Source organism: Nicotiana tabacum, chromosome 8 (genome assembly GCF_000715075.1).
Source record: "Nicotiana tabacum cultivar K326 chromosome 8, ASM71507v2, whole genome shotgun sequence".
Taxonomy (NCBI): Eukaryota; Viridiplantae; Streptophyta; class Magnoliopsida; order Solanales; family Solanaceae; genus Nicotiana; species Nicotiana tabacum.
Genome location: NC_134087.1, coordinates 61127716 through 61147333, shown reverse-complemented (window position 1 = coordinate 61147333; position 19618 = coordinate 61127716). Strand labels below are relative to the sequence as shown.

At 37.3% G+C, this 19618-nt stretch overlaps 1 protein-coding gene across 1 annotated transcript; it reads right to left on the bottom strand.

The window, feature by feature from the left end:
• Positions 1-5888: 5888 nt before the first annotated feature.
• LOC142163116 (uncharacterized) lies at positions 5889-8685 on the bottom strand. Its single transcript, XM_075220369.1, has 8 exons — positions 8640-8685; positions 8467-8503; positions 7923-8269; positions 7717-7853; positions 7502-7632; positions 7297-7409; positions 6818-6957; positions 5889-5972 (listed from the first exon to the last, which is right to left on the bottom strand). Exons 1-8 carry the CDS (start codon positions 8683-8685, stop codon positions 5889-5891), a joined length of 1035 nt encoding a protein of 344 aa, XP_075076470.1.
• Positions 8686-19618: the final 10933 nt, after the last annotated feature.

Below are 19618 nucleotides of genomic sequence, written 5' to 3'. Positions count from 1 at the left end.
TGGAAAAAAAATTCGGTGAAATGTGCTTTGTTCTATCTCCTTTGATATATCCTCCTTTCAATTGAGCTATGCATGCAGCTTTGTCTTCATGCAATATTGTTGGAATATTCTCTTTCGAAGAAAGACCACATATTTGCTGAATGTGTTGAGTTATCGATCTCAACCAAATGCATTCTTGACTTGCTTCGTGAAGGGCTATTATCTCTACATAATTTGAAGAAGTAGCAACCATAGTTTGTTTTGTTGAACGCCATGATATGGTTGTACCTCCATTTGTAAAAAAATAGCCTGTCTGAGATCGACCTTTGTGTGGATCAGAGAAACATCCTGCATCTACATAACCAATCAATGATGGCTTGGATTCATTTGAATAAAATAAACTCATATCAATGGTCCCTTGGAGGTATCTGAATATATGTTTAATACCATTCTAGTGTCTTTGTATTGGCGATGAACTAAATCTTGCCAATAAGCTTACTGAGAAAGTTATATCTGGTCAGGAATTATTGGCAAGATACATTAATGCCCCAATTGCACTAAGATATGGTACTTCGGCACCAAGAAGCTCTTCATCATTTTCATGAGGTCAAAATGGATCATTCTTTATATCAAGTGATCTCACAACCATCGGAGTACTCAATGGATGTGCTTTATCCATATAGAATCGCTTTAAAAACTTTTCGGTATATGTTGATTGATGGACAAATATTCCATCTTTCATATACTCAATTTGTAGACCAAGATAAAATTTTGTCTTTCCAAGATCTTTCATTTCAAATTCTTTCTTCAAACAGTCTACTATTTTTGAAATCTCCCCAGGAGTTCCAATGATATTTAAGTCATCAACATACACGACGATTATAACAAATTCAGATCCAGACCTTTTTATAAAGACACAAGGACAAATTGGATCATAAATGTAACCTTCTTTTAATAGGTATTCACTCAGGCAATTGTACCACATACGACCTGATTGTTTCAATCTGTATAAAGATTTCTGAAGCTTTATTGAACGAGTTTCTCGAAAACTTTTATATGCTTCTGAACAATTTAAATCCTTCAATGATTTCCATTATATGCATATCAAGTTTTTCATGTATTGCCAGATTAAAATCTTAAATGATTACATCCACCACAAGAGAACATGTCTCTATATAATCAATGCCAGGATATTTACAAATATTCTTGTGACACAAGTCATCTTTATGTCTATCGACTTGACCTTTTTCGCACAAGAACACATTTACCTCCACTGGATTTATACTTTCAGGTGTTGGGACTCCATCCAACTTTATATTTTTCAAGTGAAGTCAACTTTCATTGCGTATTTTTCATTTGGCCAATTATTTATCTGTCCAAATTTCATGATAGATTTGAGCTCAAGATCCTCGTCAATATTAATAATATTGAGCGCTACATTATGTTAACAATATCGCCGACGATCATTTTATATCGGTTCAATTATTACCTAATAAAGACATAACTTATTGAGATCTCTTTATCTCATTATTTCAGGTACCTGAGTCTCTCCCATGAGGTCTTATGAAATATTATGTCGTGGTGCTCTTCTAGAGCATTTGCCTCCTTTTTATGACCATTTTGAATATTTGCCCCTCTCCTTCTTCAAGGAGTTTTATCTTTGGAACCGATTGGTCTGTTACGCTTTATGCGTGGCATAGACTCTGTCCCCCATGGACTTTATTATATTTGGAGTATTAGCAGCTGAAATATGACATTTAGCTTTGGGTCAGCAAATGCGTCTGGCAATAATTTGTAAATGAATTATCACTTGAACTTCAAGTTCATATTTTCTTGTACGAGGATCTATATGTATTCATAATAATTCATTTCACGTGTCACTTTCTCAGCTGCCCATTTTCTCCCTCTAATGTTGGGATCACCAACACATTTCCCAACCTTCTTTGGGAACACATCTTTGTGCATTGTGGTGGAATTATTAAATCATATAACATATCCATATTTCTATATAGAAATTATTTGGTTCCTGACCCTAAACCGATTGTGATAGGAAGAAATTTTCATAACTTGGCTAGATGCGTACAAGTGCTGTTGTATATTAAATAATACATCTCATACAAAATTTCGTTTTTTTGAGAGTTTTGTTCTCATAACCAATGATTTAGCTATAACTGGAGGCATACAATTTCTGCTAAACCAACTTGGATTTAAACCAGTATTATTAAGATAAATTATCATAATTTATATTCTGGAATTGTGCTATAATATTTTGAGCAAACAATCTTGCAAAAGCCAAACTGCAAGTTGATAACAAATGTACATGTAACCATATAATATATGCATCTATTAAAACCATATAATAGTAAACGGTCTACATGGCAGGTGACTGGGCCCATATATTTATCACCTTTTATTTGTTCCAGAAATCAAGGGATGCAATCCCTACCTTAACTGGTATATCATGAGAATAAGCAGCATAAGAGAATTCTTGAAGAATCTTCTATTCTTCAATATATGCCAATGTAATTCTCAATTAATTTTTTTCGCATCATAATTGAACCGGGATGGTCAACTGGTTATGCCAACTAATATTTGTTTTAGTAAACCTCTAGTTTACTTGTGGCATATGATTAAAGCATCATACTTATATTTGTGTAGTACAAATAGAAATAAAACTGGGTAACCTTTCATATTTACCCGATATGATTATAGAAATATGAATATATTCAATCTTCCTTTCATTTATTGTCTCAATATGATAATCATTTTGACTTGTACATTTGAAACTCAAAAAGTTTCTTTTGAGACTTTACAATATCAATGTCATGAATAATTTTATTCATCCGGAGCTCTTAACAAATTTTGTACTACACGATCTTTTATCAAACCATTCATATGGTAAATGTCTCCTTCACGGAGAAACTTATATTATAATAAATTGTCATGGTCAAAATCATCATAAGCAAAATCATTTATTGCTTTAATTTTGACTTTAATACCTTTTATAAGGCATGGCAAAATAATATTTGGCGTATCACATGTACGCGACCAATGACATATTTATGTAACCACACAATAATATTTATTCTCTTTATTTCACTCAAACCTCCCTTAGAGGTGAGTTGTGTGGTATTCATACAATCATGAATTGCATGTCTTTATTCATTGCTTTTATCACATATTGCCACATTCAACTTTAGGAATGGGTTTGCATTCTCAATGCTTATCACAAGTCACATTCTCTTCAAGAAATGGATCATAATCAGCGACGTGCTTTATTATTTTCATACCAATTTTATGGTAAAAATTGCCTTCACATTTTGAAGGACTATTTTGAGAACCCTTATTGTTTTCTTTTAAAATCATAGTGATGATTATTATTATTTTGATCTTTGGAACGCCCACGTTCATTGTTCAACCACATGTCTTCATTTAAACCTATTATGTACTGCTACCACATTCACTTCAAGAATAAAGCAAATCAAGTAGGACAATCTTCATGCCTTTAATGAAAAATATATTATTTTTCTTTAGTCATCATTATACCATCAATATGGTGCATTGGGACTCGAATCAAATGTATTACCCATGTAAAGGCATGTTTGACTATAACGACTTGAAACTCTATCAGGATTCAAATCCATGTCTTACCCCAAGCTTTAAAAATAATGCCAATTTATAATGATTACATGCATAAAACTAATTAGTGCTCTAGTGATCATATTTGTAAGTTCATATGAACTAACACTATAAAAATATTTATTCTACACTAAATAACAATTTTAGTGGTATTGATTAAAAATTGGACATCGATATCTCAATAACCCAAAGCAAATATCACGTCCGCTAATTTGAATAAAATGAATTAAGTGGTGCATAAATATTATATAAAAATATCATAATAATTTGACAAAAATCGTAAATTAGATAATACCAAAATATGTCTAAACCGTATGTCTAGTTAGTGCATGGTATACATTATTAAATTATATAACTTAATTTGCATGACTTAAAAGGTACTAAATACATGTAGGAACAATACTTGTTAATATGAATACCCTTATTGCACTAAGGTCTTTATCAAGCAATTCCAGTAATAATTTGGTTAAGTGATTTAACATGCTACATAACTAGTATTGTTGCTTTATTATATATCACAATTCAATTTTCAGAAAGTTAATAAGAAAGTAATAATATTTTGCTAGACAGTTTACATATTCCAATAGGCTAGCTAGCTATAAAACATAATGATATCACTATTGCCAAGTACCAGCAAAACCATGTTACTTTTCTTTTAAAGTCATTAGTTCATATAATTAGATTAACAATTCAATGAAGGCAGTAAACAATAACAAGGAAAGAATTGATTAGTTTAATAACTATTCCGATCAAACATATATCTGTCCGTGAAACTAAAAGGCCATGAGAATTGTACCAAAGTATAAATTATTTCACAGTTTCTAATGGAACTAGGCTCCAAAGTTAGTTAAAGAAAAAAATTTGTACCTAATTTTCATACCACAAGATGGAATAGAAATGATAGAATGCTGACTTACTAGGAATATTATCGTTGTCTGATAAGAGATGTAGCAAATAAAGATATATTTCCATATAGAAATGATTGAACACGTTAATTTGATAAGAACTATCATTAATAAAAAATTTGGTGTAGTAAATACCTCTTATACTAATATTTTATCTTATCAAAATAAAATAGTTACGAATATTATTATTATTATTATATTAATTATATGTGACAGTAAACTAATGTATAATCATTATACTAGGCATACTAAATTGTATTATAAGGTAAAACTATAAGCATACATAATAAAGTATAATTGTAATTTTGTAAATTATGTAGTCTAACGCATGCCACCTATTATTAGTTCACGAAAATTTAACTATACTATATTCATGAACAAGATGCTCAAGTTTATATTATTACAATAGATCATCCAGATATACCTTACCAGAAGTGGAATTCAACCTTAAGGTTAGAGACTTCGTGTTGATAACGTGTTATGAAATATAACTCAAAGTAACAATATGGAACAAGAAAATAAAAGCAATTTAGTAAAACATGAACAAGAAATAGAGATAGAGAGAAGGAAGAGATTTCTTCTTCAATTGTGTGTATCTTTTCATTGCAATTACATAGCCTTTTATAGGCATAAAAAGTAAAGATGATGGACATAAAGTAGGAGATTTAATCTTTAAGTTATTCACAACATGAACATCCAATGTACAAACTATTCATAACAATAAAGTCGAACTTAGCAAGATATGTTTCTTTTCAGGCTAGGGTAGTATATTACAGAGGGGGACCAGTGCAGTCATTTTTAAATTGATTTGCTAAAAAAGCAAATAGATGAACTATACAGTAATAAAGGATCGAACATGCGACCTTGTTGGATTAAGGTCACAGTCTTAACCAATGCGCTAGAGACTGCCTATGTTTTTGTGGAGTCACTCAATATTATTTGACCGTTCAATTGTTCAGAGATCATTTTGACACATATATATTTAGTTAATTTTTCCGACAAAGTGGTGTCACGTGACACCGCTTCACCTAATGTAAATCCGCCCCTGACTATAATGTAAGGGTATAAATCCAAATATCATGTAATATCCCAATAGTTAAGTTTTGTGGTATAATATAAGGATAATTACATATCCTAACAGAAGGATTCATAAGAAATATCCGACTAAAATATTCTCAATTATTGATAGACTTTTATACCCTTTTTAAGCTAAATTAGTTTTAAAAAAACATTACCTCTAAAGGAAGAAATTGTAATATTGGTAATCATGTCATGCTATTTTTACTTGGACAACAACATCGGATAAAGAAGTTGCGCGTCCTATTCCGGCTAATTAGAAGACAACGCATATTAGAAGATGTAAATCTAATCAGTCACGAAATCCATATGACAAAGAATAACTATTTCATTATGTTCAAAACCAAGGTTGATACCAATAAGGTACCAGTACTGCAATGGAACAGTAAATGAAGAGAAAAGAGAAGGGAAACAGGAGAGAGAGATAGAAAGAGAGAGAAGAGAGAGTTCATCAGAAGAAGAAGATGAGGAAATCAGTAATATCTGCTTAAGTCTGCCTTCCTTCTATTACAACCCATTACATATATAATTGGAATTTCAAAATGAAAATGAAAAGCATGCTAAAATAGAGAAATGGAAATAACTACTTTTCCCACCCAACTAACTTTTGAATAATCCTACTCATCTAATATTCAAATAATCATACTCAGCTTCAACGTTGGATGTTGCCGAAATATGTGTATCAATACCCCCTGATGAAGATCACCCTTGTCCTCAAGGGTGAAAGCTGGAAAGTGAGTACGAAGGACAGAAGCCAATTCTCATGTGGCATAATAAGCATTTAAGTTGGACAATTTGACAAGGCACTGCGCAACAACCTTGTTCCCTTTTTTTGATCAAACGTCTAGCAAGAATGGCCTCAGGAACTGGGCAAAGGTGGCTAGAAAGGTCGAGGACAGGAGGGTGAATAATTTTTGAAGGAAGAGTATGGCAAAGTTTGAGCTGAGAAATGTGGAAGGTGGGATCCCTTAAGGACCTCTGGTGGTAGTAGGAGCTTATAGGCAACAACACCTATCTTTTCAATAATGGGATATGGGCCAAAGTAACGAGACATGAGTTTGTGATAAGGAGAACCAGTCACTATCTATAAGGCTGTAACTTGACAAATACCCAATCCCTAACATTGAAACTTTTATCAGATCTGTGAGCATCAGCCTGGGCTTTCATTTGTTGCTGAGCCCTATGTAAATGAAATTTGGCCATTTGAATTCCCTTACTAGCAAGATGTCTTCAACAGAAAAAGACTCAGAATCCCTAGGAAGGAAAGGTAAGTGTAAAAGAGGAGGATAGCCATATAGAAGTTCAAAGGGAGAGGTTTTAATGGAGGAGTGTGGACTTGAGTTATACCACCATTTAGCTAAAGGTAAAAAAAGACCAATCTACAGGGGAGTCAGTGCAAAGCACCTCAAATAAGTCTCGAGGCACCTATTGAGTACGTCACTTTGGCCATCAGTTTGGGGATGGTATGGAGTAGAAGTTTGCTTAGTAATGCCTTGAGTTGAAAGGAATTCTTTCCAAAAGGAACTGATAAAGATAGGATCTCTGTCACTAGTGATAGAAGTAGGGAAACCATGTAGTTTAAAAATGTTTTCCAAGAAGATAGGAACCAAGGTGTGGGCAGTGTATGGGTGATTGAGAGCAATGAAGTGATCATATTTGGTTAAACAATCAACTATGGCCCAAATGACTGTCTTACCTTTGGACCTTGGAAGCCCTTCAATAAAGTCCATAGTAATGTCAGTCCAAGGCAAAGGAGGGATAGATAAAGGTTGGAGAAGACGAGGAGAAGCTGATGTATCATACTTATTTCTTTGGCAAGTGGTACAATGAAGGTTGCAATGTCTTTCCTGATACCCTTCCAATAAAAATAGGTTAGTACTTTCCTGCTAGTGGCATCTTACCCAGAGTGGCCACCTGCTGGGGTGGAATGCCATAAGGTAAGCAGCTTAGTTTGCAAAGCAATGTCATTTCCTATCACCTTCCTTTTTCGTTTAAGTTGATGATTAATCCAAGTGAAATATTTCTGAGAAACCTGTTGTAAGGAAAAGATTGGGGAATGTAACTCAGGATTAGAAAACCAACTGGCAGTAATTTCTTCCTATAACTCAGTAGAGACAGAAGAGACTAGTAATGACATTAGTTCAGCACCTTGAACCCTTGATAAAGAATCAACAGCTATGTTCTCCCTGCCTTTCTTATATTGGATCTCAAAATCAAAGGGTAAAAGCTTGGCTATCCACTTAATTTGTGAATCTGTATGAATCTTCTACTCTAAAAGATATTTCAAAGCCCTCTGATCAGTTCTTATAATGAAATGCTGACCCATGAGGTAATATGACCACTTTCTCGTAGCAAAAACAAGGGCTAGAAGTTCCCTCTCATAAACAGAAAAAGCAGCATGTCTAGGGGCCAAGCCTTTGCTGATAAAGGCCACAAGATGACCCTCTTGCATAAGTGCAGCTCCAATACCTATGCCACTAGTATAAGTTTCCATCACAAAAGGGGCAAAATAGTTGGGCAAAGCCAATACAGGAGCAGTGGTTAATGCCTTCTTCAGAGCAATGAATGCTTGCTCAGCATTAGCGGACCATTTAAAGCTATCCTTCTTAAGTAATTCAGTGAGAGGTCGACTAATAAGGCCATAATTCTTGATGAACTTCCTATAATATCTAGAAAGACCAAGAAAAACCCTAAGTTGCTTTAGAGTAGTAGGCACAGGACATTGTTAAACAACCAAAATTTTCTTTGAATCAGTGGAAACTCCTGCAGCAGAGATGAAATGGCCCAAGTATTCCACTTTTGCCACCCCAAAAATACAATTAGAGTGTTTATCTAGGAGGCTATTAGACTTCATAACTTTAAATACTTGTTGGAAATGTTGCACATGGTCTTGTAAATGCACACTATAAACCAAAATGTCATCAAATAAAACCAATAAAAACTTCCTTAGAAACGGTTGAAACAAATGATTCATAAGGCATTGAAATGTAGAGGGAGCATTTGTTAAACCAAGTGGCATGACAAGGTATTCATAATGACCTGAGTGAGTCTTGAAAGCAGTTTTTGGAATATCCTCAGGTACCATCCTAATCTGATGGTATCCAGACCTCAGATCAATTTAAGAAAAAACTGTAGCTCCAGTTAGTTCATATATAAGATCATCTATGATGGGAATGGGAAACTTGTCCTTAATTGTGCATTGATTAACTCCCTATAATATATACACAACCTCCATTTATCCATCCTTCTTCCCCACTAGAACAACAAGTGAAGAAAAAGAAGTATTGCTATATTGAATAACACCTTGCTGTAACATTTCCAATATAAGTTTCTCTATAATATCTTTCTTTATAGAGGAATATCTATAAGTTCTGATGTTAATTGGTTTAGACCCTTCTAATAGAGGAATTCTATGATCAAAAACACCCCTATGAGGAGGCAAAGCTGTGGTCTCCCAAAAGAGTATTTGATACTGCTCAAGTAGGTTCTTAAGTGTATATGGCAGAGACACCTCTACAGGCAGGTGAAGGGCATTAAAGTGGCTGGAACACTCCACCATAGTGGTAGGAGAAACCACTTGCAACATAAAGAATTGGACCTCTTCACTGCAGCCCTTATTTATAGCCTTAGAGCTTGAGAGCTTACAGTCTTCAGTGACTCCCTTCGACACATGATGTTTGCCCTAGTAGTTAAAGGACATGGTAAGCTCAGTGTAATTTATCGTAACAGGACCCAGTGTCTTCATCTATAGGGCCCCCAAAACCAAATCATACTTCCCTACAGGAAATATAATAAAATCTGATGTATAGGTAGTCCTCTGTAACATCCATTAGAAATCCTTCACTACACCAAAGGTAGCTTCCATAGTGTTTTTGCCCAAACTGACATAGCCCAGCTTAGTTGGGGAAATATGATACCCTAGCCTTTGTGCAGATTCAGCATCAATGAAATTATGTGTACTTCAACCATCTAACAGTATTTGAATGGGTCTTTTATTACTATAGCCAATGACATGGATAGTTTGAGCTCCCTTAAGACCACTTACAACACACAAGGAGATCAAGGGAGCATCTCTATTTGGCACAATCCATTCTTCATTTAGTGATGTTCCCTCTAACTTAACATGATCTTCCTCTATATCACCCTCAGGGTATTCTAGGTCCATGATGAACATTCGTTTAGGTAAGGAACACCTATGTCCAGGTGTATACTTATCATTACAAAAATAACATAACCCTTGAGCCCTTTTTGCCTGCATCTCTTCTGGTGAAATCATTCTCCTACTTCTGGGGTTAGGAATAGTTGAAGGTGGCAAGGCTAATTGTTGGGAGTTAAGGACTGTTGGCTAGAAATTTTGGTAGGGTGTAGTTCATAAGGGTTTTTTTTGTTGGAAAAGGAATGGACATGTGCAGAAAGATGTTTCATGATTCGAGCATTAGCTGCTAAAGTAGCTTCAGCTAATCTGGCTAATCGATAGGTTTTTGAGAGAGTTTTGGGCTCATGCATCATAATTGGATTAACCAACTCCTCCTTCAGGCCACCTAGGAAACAGGATATAGCTTGATCTACTGATAAGCTACACTGTGAGACAAGCCTATCAAAAGCAAATTGAAATTCCCTTATAGAACCAGTTTGTCTCAGTTGCTTTAATTCAAGCATGGGATCTGCAAACTCATCCCAGATGTTTCAACCAACACAGCCAAGTACTCCTCCCATTCAGGTATCCCAGGGATACTCTAAGGCCTCATCATCTAAGTTCATGGCTACTACTCTCACTCGTTCATTGAGAGGAGTATTATCCATAGCAAAATACTATTCAAATTGGTACATCCAATTTTTTAAGTTTTCACCATTAAAACGAGGAAATACCAGATTATGATTGCGATTATTAGCAACATAGTGAAGATTTGGGCCTAAAATTCCATGACCTATTGCAGCAGTGTGAGTTCATTCTGTCGAAGTAGAGCTACCATCCTTAGCTTGCTGATGCAAGTGCATTCCATTGAAGGAGCTTTTAAGAGCACTGACCAACTGAACTAACTCAATTTGCCTGCGATCCATGTCTTCCTTAAGCTCCTGATGCATATGATCCATGCTAGCTCGCAGATCCAATTACTGGGCTACTAAATCCTCATAATGTTCATGGAGATTAGCAGCTGGAGCACCTTGAGTTTCATCTACAGCTCGTCATGGTCCCATCGGAGTCGATTGGCTCTGATACCAATTGATACCAATAAGTTACCAATACTGCAATGGAACAGTAAATGGAGAGAAAAGAGAAGGGAAACAGGGGAGAGAGATAGAAAGAGAGATAAGAGAGAGTTCAGAAGAAGAAGAAGATGAGGAAATCAGTAATATATGCTTAAGTCTGCCTTCCTTCTATTACAACCCATTACTTATACAATTGGAATTTGAAAATGAAAATGAAAAGCATGCTGAAAATAGAGAAATGGAAATAACTACTTTTCCCGCCCAACTAACTTTCAAATAATCCTACTCCACTTCCACGTTGGATGTTGCTGAAATATGCATATCAAAGATAGTTGTATGCATCACAGAAAAGCACAAGAAGTAAATCCAAATTTCTAAAGAGAAAAAATTATATAATGATGATATAACAAAGTTTCTTTTTAAGGAATATGAATAAATGTCACGACCCGGATTTTCCACCCTCGGGAGTCGTGATGGTGCCTACTCGTGAAAGATATGCAAGCTGAGTATTATTGATTTACTAACTCTATTATTTAGCCCCTTTTAGCAGTTTAAAACAACATACGATCAACAGTGAAATATTAACAATAATTAAAGACATGCGGAAGACGTAATCTGATTATTTAGCCAAAAACAAGTATGATAATATCAAGTACATCTCTACCCGAAATCGGTGTCACAATATCACGTACCATCTACAAATACTACAAACAATTGTCTGAAAAGAAAGATATAGTCTGTCCCTGAAGTAAATGAAAACAAAACATAAAGATAGAAGAGAACGTCGAGGCCTGCGAACACCTGCAGGACTACCTCGGGATCTCCAACTAGACTGAAGGCAGCCACTCAAAGCTATGGTTCAAAAGTTACCGCTCCAGGATCTGCATACAGTGCAGAGTGTAGTGTCAGCATAACCGACCCCATGTGCTGGTAAGTGGCTGGCCTAACCCCCGCGAAATTGTGACGAGGCTAGGACTATACTAACAAATAAACCTGTGTAGTTCTATAATATACAACGGAAAATAAAACAGCAATAAACAAGTAAAGATGGGAGGGGCACGTGCTGCGGGGGAATATAATTTCCCAACAGTAATTTAAGAAAAAAAACATAAAGAACAATTTAGAATTCAAAGAAAAAGAATAAGGAACTCGTAACCAACCAATAAACACTTTTATTATCTATTGTTGCGGCGTGCAACCTGATCCAAATCATAAAAACACTGTTGCGGTATGCAACCCGGTCCATATTATTTATCACTATTACAGCATGCAACCCGATCCAATCATATTATTATTGCGGCGTGCAACCCGATCCAAACATAATACTATTGTGGTGTGCAACCCGATCCATATATACAGTTCAACACCAATCACGAAGAGAGTCCCGGCAAGGGATCAATAAAGAAACAACACTATCCCGTCAAGGGAATCGACAGTATAAGTAAATACGTCCCGACAAGGGAAAATCAGCTATACCCAAACTTGTTCCAACATCTAACTTCCTCAACTAGCACCAATACTCAATCATAAGTAATATCCACGAGAATAATCATAACCCTTGCTCAACACCGAGAATCACAACTTAGGCATTCATAGTATTTATGAAGACACAACAATTTCAATTTAAGACTTACGGTCATGCTTGACACCAATGTATAGATACTCGTCACCATGCCTATACGTCGTACTCAACAAGTAACACGTAGCAAATAGGACACAACTCCTAATCCCTCAAGCTAAAGTTAGACTAAACACATACCTCAAACTTCCACGGCCAACTCAAGCCTCAAACACTACTTTTCCTTTAAAATTTGCCTTTAAACAACTCGTTTCTAGTCCAAATTGATTTAACAACATCAATAAATGCTAAAGAATTCATACCCAATGCTTAATTATAGATTTCCTATCATTCTTCCCAAAAGGTCAAAAATCGACCTCGGGCCCGCTTGGTCAAAACACGAGGTTTTGACCAAAACCCGATCTCCCATTCACCCATGAGCCCGGATAAGTAATTAGTTTCGAAATCCGACCCCAAAACGAGGTCTAAATTCCAATTATACAAAAGCCCTAACTCTACCCAAATCCCTAATTTTCTACCCTTAAGAAAATGATTTAGGCCTAGGAATCTAATGGGTGTTAATGGAAATTGAAAAAAATGAGTCTAAGATTACATACCTATGAATTTGTAGTGAAGTTCCTGTAATGACGTGACCGGTCGTTTTGAGCTCTAGTGCGCCGTTCAGCAGCTTGGGGCCATGAGCAGCTTCACTTCAGGTATTATGACTTATGCGCACGGTCGAAAATGAATTTCGGGAAGTTCGGAGTTGATTTGGAAAGAGAATTCTCATTTCGGAAGCTTTAAGTTGAAAGAATGGACTAAGTTTGGATTTTTGATTAAACGGCCTCGGAATCGGGATTCGATGGTTCCAGTGGGTTCGTATGATGATTCAGACTTGAGCGTATGCCCGGATTGGGTTTTGGAAGACCCGAGAGTATTTCAGCACCTATTGCAGAAGTTAGCATTTGGGGAGAATTCCATAAGTTTTGGTTGAAGTGTATTTCAGTGTTATCGATGTCCGTTTGATATTCTGAGTTTGGGAATAACTCCGTATGGTGATTCTGGTATTGGGAACGCGATCGAAAGTAAATTCGGAGGTCCGTAGCTAATTTTGGAGTCATTTGGCTAAAAATATAAACTTGAAGGTTTTTTAGAAGTTTGACCGAAAGTGGACTTTTTGATATTGGGGTCGGAAGCCGATTCTAGAAGTTGGAGTAGGTCTGTAATGTGACTTGTACGCAAAATTTGAGGTCAATCGGTTCGACATCGAATTTAGAAGTTTGAAATTCTAAAGTTCATTAAGCTTGAATTGGAGTGTGATTCATGATTTCGATGTTGTTTGATGTGATTTGAGGCCTCAAGCAGCTCCATGTTATGCTATAGAACTAGTTGGTGTGATTAGACGGGGCCCCGGGGGTCTCGGGTGTGCTTCGAGGTGGTTTCGGAGCATTTCGGACTGTTTTGGAACTGATGTTTGTTGGTGTCCAGTTTCCTTCTTTGCGAACGCGAAGGGACTACCGCATTCGCGAAGAGGAGTTGATGGGGATGCTGAGTTTAGCCTTCGCGAACACGGGGGAGGCTATGCAAATGCAAAGAAGGTAAGGGAGAGCTGGGTCCAAGGCCATTTGGCCTACGCGAACGAGTAGAGGATAACACAAACGCGATGGGTCTGGGCAGCTGGCTTTCGCGAACGCGATCAGTGGGTCGAGAACGCGGAGAAGGATTTTCTGGGCATGAGATTTCTGAGCTTCGCGAATGCGAGGGATGTTCCGCATTCGCGATGAAGGGTCGCCTGAGCAGCGTTCTTTTAAAATCGAAGTTTTGGCTCATTTTCACTTCATTTCTTCCATGGTAGAAACTTTGGAGTGCCATTTTCATCACCAAGCATGAGTTAAGTGATTTCTACTAGTTTTGAGTAAATACAAGGCTTATATATGGATTTAGACAAGGAAATTTGTAGAAATTTGGAGATTTTGAGGAAGACCTAGAAATTTGATATTCTTGAATTTTGACCACGATTTTGGACAAGAAATTGAGAGTAAATTATATATTTGAGTTCGTGAGGTTATGGGTAAACTTTATCTTCGAATTTTTTTTGAATCCGGGCATGTGGGCCTGAGGGCAATTTTGTCAACTTTTCGATCGGGGTTAGGAATTGTTATAAATTGGATTGTAATGAGTAATTGAACATATATTAATGGATTTGCATAATTATTGGCTAGTATTGGGGCATTGTGCATCCATTCGAGTCTTCAGAAGGGCGTGAAATGCCGGTTATGGAACTTCGGAGCGAGGTGAGTCTCCTTTCTAACCTTGTAAGAGGGAATTGTCCCCATAGGTGAGTTAATTGTTTATGTGATCCTACCTGCGGGGGCTACGTATGCACGAGGCGACGAGAGTCAGTGCGTAGCTACTATTATGCTTAAGTCCTGGTAGTTTAGGCCCAAAAGTATGCTTTCTTGTAATACTTGAAACCTTGTTGACAAACTTAAAATGCTTAAAACATATCGAACGTGTAAATGAATTTCTAGAAAAAGGCTAGATATCATTTCTTGACTTTTAAAAGAGAAACTTGCCTTTTCCTGAATATTTGCTCCTTGATGAATTATTGATTTGATTGTTTGAATGTGTTTATCTATTGTGGAACAGGTCGAACTCCTCGGTAGATTAAATAGAAGTATCTATGGTTCGCGCCATTCGACCCTCTGGCAATGCACAATTTTAATATTGTTGGATCGGGTTGTACGTCCTCGGCATGATTTGTGCATGCTTGTATTGCTTGCCTGGAGATTTATTGATATTGATATTTGCTCTCCCCGACTTGAGATAATTGTTAATGAATAGGTTATGAATTCATAGACTTTTAAATAAAAAGGAACTTTTACCTATTTCATGACTTATTTAAATTTACTGTTGTTCTTAATAAATCCGTGATTCATCGCATTAATAATATTACTATTGGACCACTAGTAAGTGTCAAAGTCGACCTCTCGTCTCTACTTCTTCGAGATTAGATGGGATACTCATTGTGTACACGTCGTTTTCGTACTCATACTACACTTGCTGTGCATTTTTGTTGCACATGTTCATATGTGGCTTAGTGGCATAGCGACATGGTTGATATGGAGACTTAAGTGAGTTGCATTTATCGAGACGTCCGTAGCCAGTAGAGTCTCCTTCAGAGTATTGTACTGTATTTTTATTTTTGTCCACTTGTATTTCAGACAGTTACTGTATTTTATTTCATTCCCTAGTAAATGCTCATACACTTGTGATACCGGGTTCTGGGATGTCTATGGAAGTATTCAGTATTTTGAGATTTGTTAAAGATATCATTATTTATTCAGCGAAAATTTATTCCTTGTTGTTTAAACGTATAAAAGAAGTAATTTCAGAAATAAATAAAACGAGAAGTTACTAGATATTTGTTGTTGGCTTGCCTGACAATGGTGTCCGGCGCCATCACGACCTTTAGTGGAATTTGGGTCTTGACAATATGGTATCAGAGCACTAGGTTCCCTTAGGTCTCACGAGTTATGAGCGAGTCTAGTAGAGTCTTGCGGATCAGTACGGTGACGTATGTACTTATCTTCGAGAGGCTATAAGGCTGTTAGGAGAACTTCCCTTCTTGATTCCTGATCGTGCGATTTGATTCCTTGGGACTTATGCCCTTGGTTCCTTCCTACTCAATCTTACGTGACGCGAACCGCTTGTTATAAATCGAGAATTGAAGAATTGTAATGGTATTACAGATGTGGTGCGGGATGTTTCTCCTAGTATAGTTGGTTAGGCAATTGTCGTCGCTTTGCGAAAGGATTTTTTCTATCATTTCGGCTCGATAGTTGTGCTTCTAAGATCTTGGAGGCTATGCACAAGTTGCTATGATACTCACGATTGGTTATTACACAATATTGGCTAGATGGTAGGATACTTGCCTATGTGTTGGGGCGATCAATGATTTGAAAGGAAGTTTACTCATTGCGCGATTTCGAGATCTGATATTTTATTTCCGGCGGAGGAAAAACAATTGGCCTTTGAATGTCTAGGTTTGGGGTGATGGAGTAGCGAGACTTGGTATTTTCGAGCATGGTGGAATTTTCATCTGTGACGTTGTATCGTCGTCCTCGATTGAATATGTTGAGTTCGCCGGTGTTATGGTTTTCTTCAATTCGCCTTTGGGGCAAGATATTGTGAAATAATAATGGAGAGTCGACTGTCAAAGATCGCGATGTGTGGTGGTTCAGGATTGAATCGGTATATCTAGTATTGATGGCCCAAGAAAGATGACCTCGGGGAGATTTAAAGTTAGTAGCGGCTCGTGGGGTCAAGCGCTACGAAGATAGATTTTATTTAAGGCAACAACTGAGCAGCTAAGGATGAGGAAGGACATGTGGGGAGTGTCAGGCGGTGGTTAAAATTTCTAGAAGGCCAGGTGTAAGAAGCGAAGGTCGAGTAGTCGATTAAAGGGGTGAGTTCCGCCAAAGTGGTAGAGTGGCGGCGTTGCTTATGGGCTTTGTGGTATGATGACCATGCACCTTGAGGAGAGTTTGGAATGATTTGGGAATTTTAGAGATTGGTGATTGGGGCCTACGGATTTAATTTGAAGCATGGGTTATTATGCGGCAAGAGATTTGATATAACGAAAATGAGCTTCTTGAAATGAAGAAGGATACAACATAACTTTGAATTGGAAGGATGTTGCCGCACATCTAATTGATGTCCACGAGGGGTGAATGGACTTGTGAAGCTAAAGAGAGAGATCGAACTCAGGATGGGTTAGTGATGTCGTAGTGATTGTACCCCGTGCAACAACGTTGGAAGATGTCGGAAAGTGATTTCCATGGGTGGGTTATTCCATGTGAGCAGGTTAGCGGTCGCGTGGTTGGAGAAGCTTCTGCGGAGGATTGTATTTGCCATTCTAGTAAGAGGTCGAATATGTGAATGTTGATGGAAATTCAGGGTGTTCATGAAGTGCTAATGGAAGGATTTCAAGGAATTTGGCAATTTAATTGCGCGAGGTCATGTCAATAAGAGATAAAAAATCTTGTTGGAATCTAGAGGTGTGTAATAGTGGCTTCAAGCTAAGTGGGAGAGTCCCACCGCCTATGATTGGGTTGCATGGTTAACTACTTGTGAGGTTTCTGGTTATTAGCATATTGATGGGTTATTCCAGCTATGTGAAAAGAACATAAGTGGTAATTTGAGCAAGAAGATTGTTAAAGGTATGCTATGGTTGGCCTTATTGGATCATATTCAGACTTGAGAAAGGATTCATGATTTATGCCTTGTATAGATGCGGGTCTCAAGGAAAATGATTATGCCGGGTGCCTCGTCGAGAGGGTATTCATGTGCTAGAATATTTATGGAGTTGAATATATTTGGGTCCAAATCAGAGCGGGTGGCTCTCAACACGGTCCTAGTGGATTCAAAGGGGTAAAGTGTGGTGCCTAATGATTTCGAGCCTATATGTACAGTTAAGAATCAAGCTTTCGTAGCAGCTTATGAGAAGAGGCCTAGAATGTTCTATGATGTTTTGACTTGTAGTGTAGCATTTGGGAGGAAAATGAGAAAATACTTCAGATTCATAGAGGGATTATCAGAATGAGCATGCCAGTTGAGGATGCGAATGTGCACGTAAGGGAGGTATGAAATGGTTCGTGGGATTGGAGACAACATGGTCTCGTGATTCAAGGTCACTTGGGATGAGTGTGGATGAAGTGTGTTATGTGTTGAATGGAGTTATTAATATTTCTAAGGCAACCAAGGATAAATTAGAACAAGATAGATTGGTTAGCCATAGTTATGTTGGCATATTGTTGGTAGTGATCAGTTCCTTCAGCATGGTCAAGATATGCAAGTGAATTGTGACGGTAGGTGTGAGGCTTGTCGGCCGCCGTAATTGATATTATTCAGAAGTATTCTACTGTTATGGCCTGTTATGTGTAGGCGGATCCCGAAAGGGCTATGGTGGCTTAGACCACTACTTAGAGATTTGCATATTCTACGGTAATGAGAATTCACATGTGTGTTGCTATGGTTCTCCTGAAGCAAGTTAAGTGAAAAGTTTTTATATGATGAAGTGTTAATCTATTAGAGGTTCCAGAGTTATGATGAAAATCATTTTCGATCGTATATTGGCATGTTGGGTGCAGTGAGTGGTATGAAATTTGAAGTGAGGATTAAGGTTGCAGTTCGGTGTTGACAAGGATGTCACGAGCTCGGATGAGCAAGAAAGGAGTTCTGTTGTTTAAAGTAAGTTGGTGCCGTCATCAGTGTCACTTGAAAATCGGTGTTTTGTGAAAAAGGCTTTGCATCCTGGTTAAGGATTCTTGATTGCTTTTCAGCGTTAGTGTGGCCGGTGGTTTGGATGTACATACATGTTATCTGTTATGAAAGGTTGTGGGAGCGTGCCCCACTTGAAGGTTGTATAAGTGTGGCATGTGGCCTGGAGGGCACTCGGTCTCTTGGGTTGTGGACTGTGGAGGATTACTCCGGTTATGATGGTTGTTCTTGTGTGTTATGAGAAAAGGGGAGTTATTGTGGACATTTGAAAGGTTATTAGCTTATTTAAGTGCGATCAAAATTAGCTTGAGGTATGTGGATGGATTTAAATGTGAATATGGGCTCTATATCAGGCCAGATGTGTTCATTTCAGCAATGCGCTCCTTATGGAAGAGTAGTCGGGGTGTTATTTCATTGTCAACTATTTCATGTAATGATAAATTATGCCGTGTGAGTTATGAGACGGCTTGGTGAATTTCTTATGCGTTGAGGTTCCGCGTAGTGATGATGTTATATGAGCGGAATGGCTCTTGAGATTCAAACCGTATATTGCACCTCAGTTGAGCTTGAGTTCGTAGCTTGTAGCGCTATATGTCTCCCCAGGGATGGTATTATGCACTTAGCGTGCTTGTGATTGATATTCGGTATTTTGTTATAATGAGCAATCTAGCTCGCTGTGTAACTCCTTTGTAAATTTTATGTGTGGATCGGGTGGCACGCCGTCATGGGTATGTTGTTTGGATCGGGTTGCGTGCCGCAATAGTGTGATGGTGAGTACAGATTCCTATATTTGTTTTTATATCTTTTGTTTCCTATCTATCTGAGGAAAAATCATATTAGCTGTGTGCCCGCATCGCATGTATGATTCGCAAGCGGGGTGCTTGTTTAATTATGTTGATCGCGTCGTATGTATGATTCGCAAGCGGTTAATTGGATTTCCTTTTCAGAGTTTATTTCCTTTATGTAT

Bases quoted from the DNA above. Each gene is read 5' to 3' on its own strand.
- LOC142163116 (XM_075220369.1), bottom strand. From the start codon at position 8,685: ATGGTACCTGAGGATATTCCAAAAACTGCTTTCAAGACTCACTCAG. The intron at 8,504-8,639 runs GTCATTATGAAT...TTTGGTTTATAG, and splicing joins TGCTTTCAAGACTCACTCAG to TGTGCATTTACAAGACCATG. The intron at 7,410-7,501 runs GTAAGATGCCAC...CACTTGCCAAAG, and splicing joins CCAGCAGGTGGCCACTCTGG to AAATAAGTATGATACATCAG.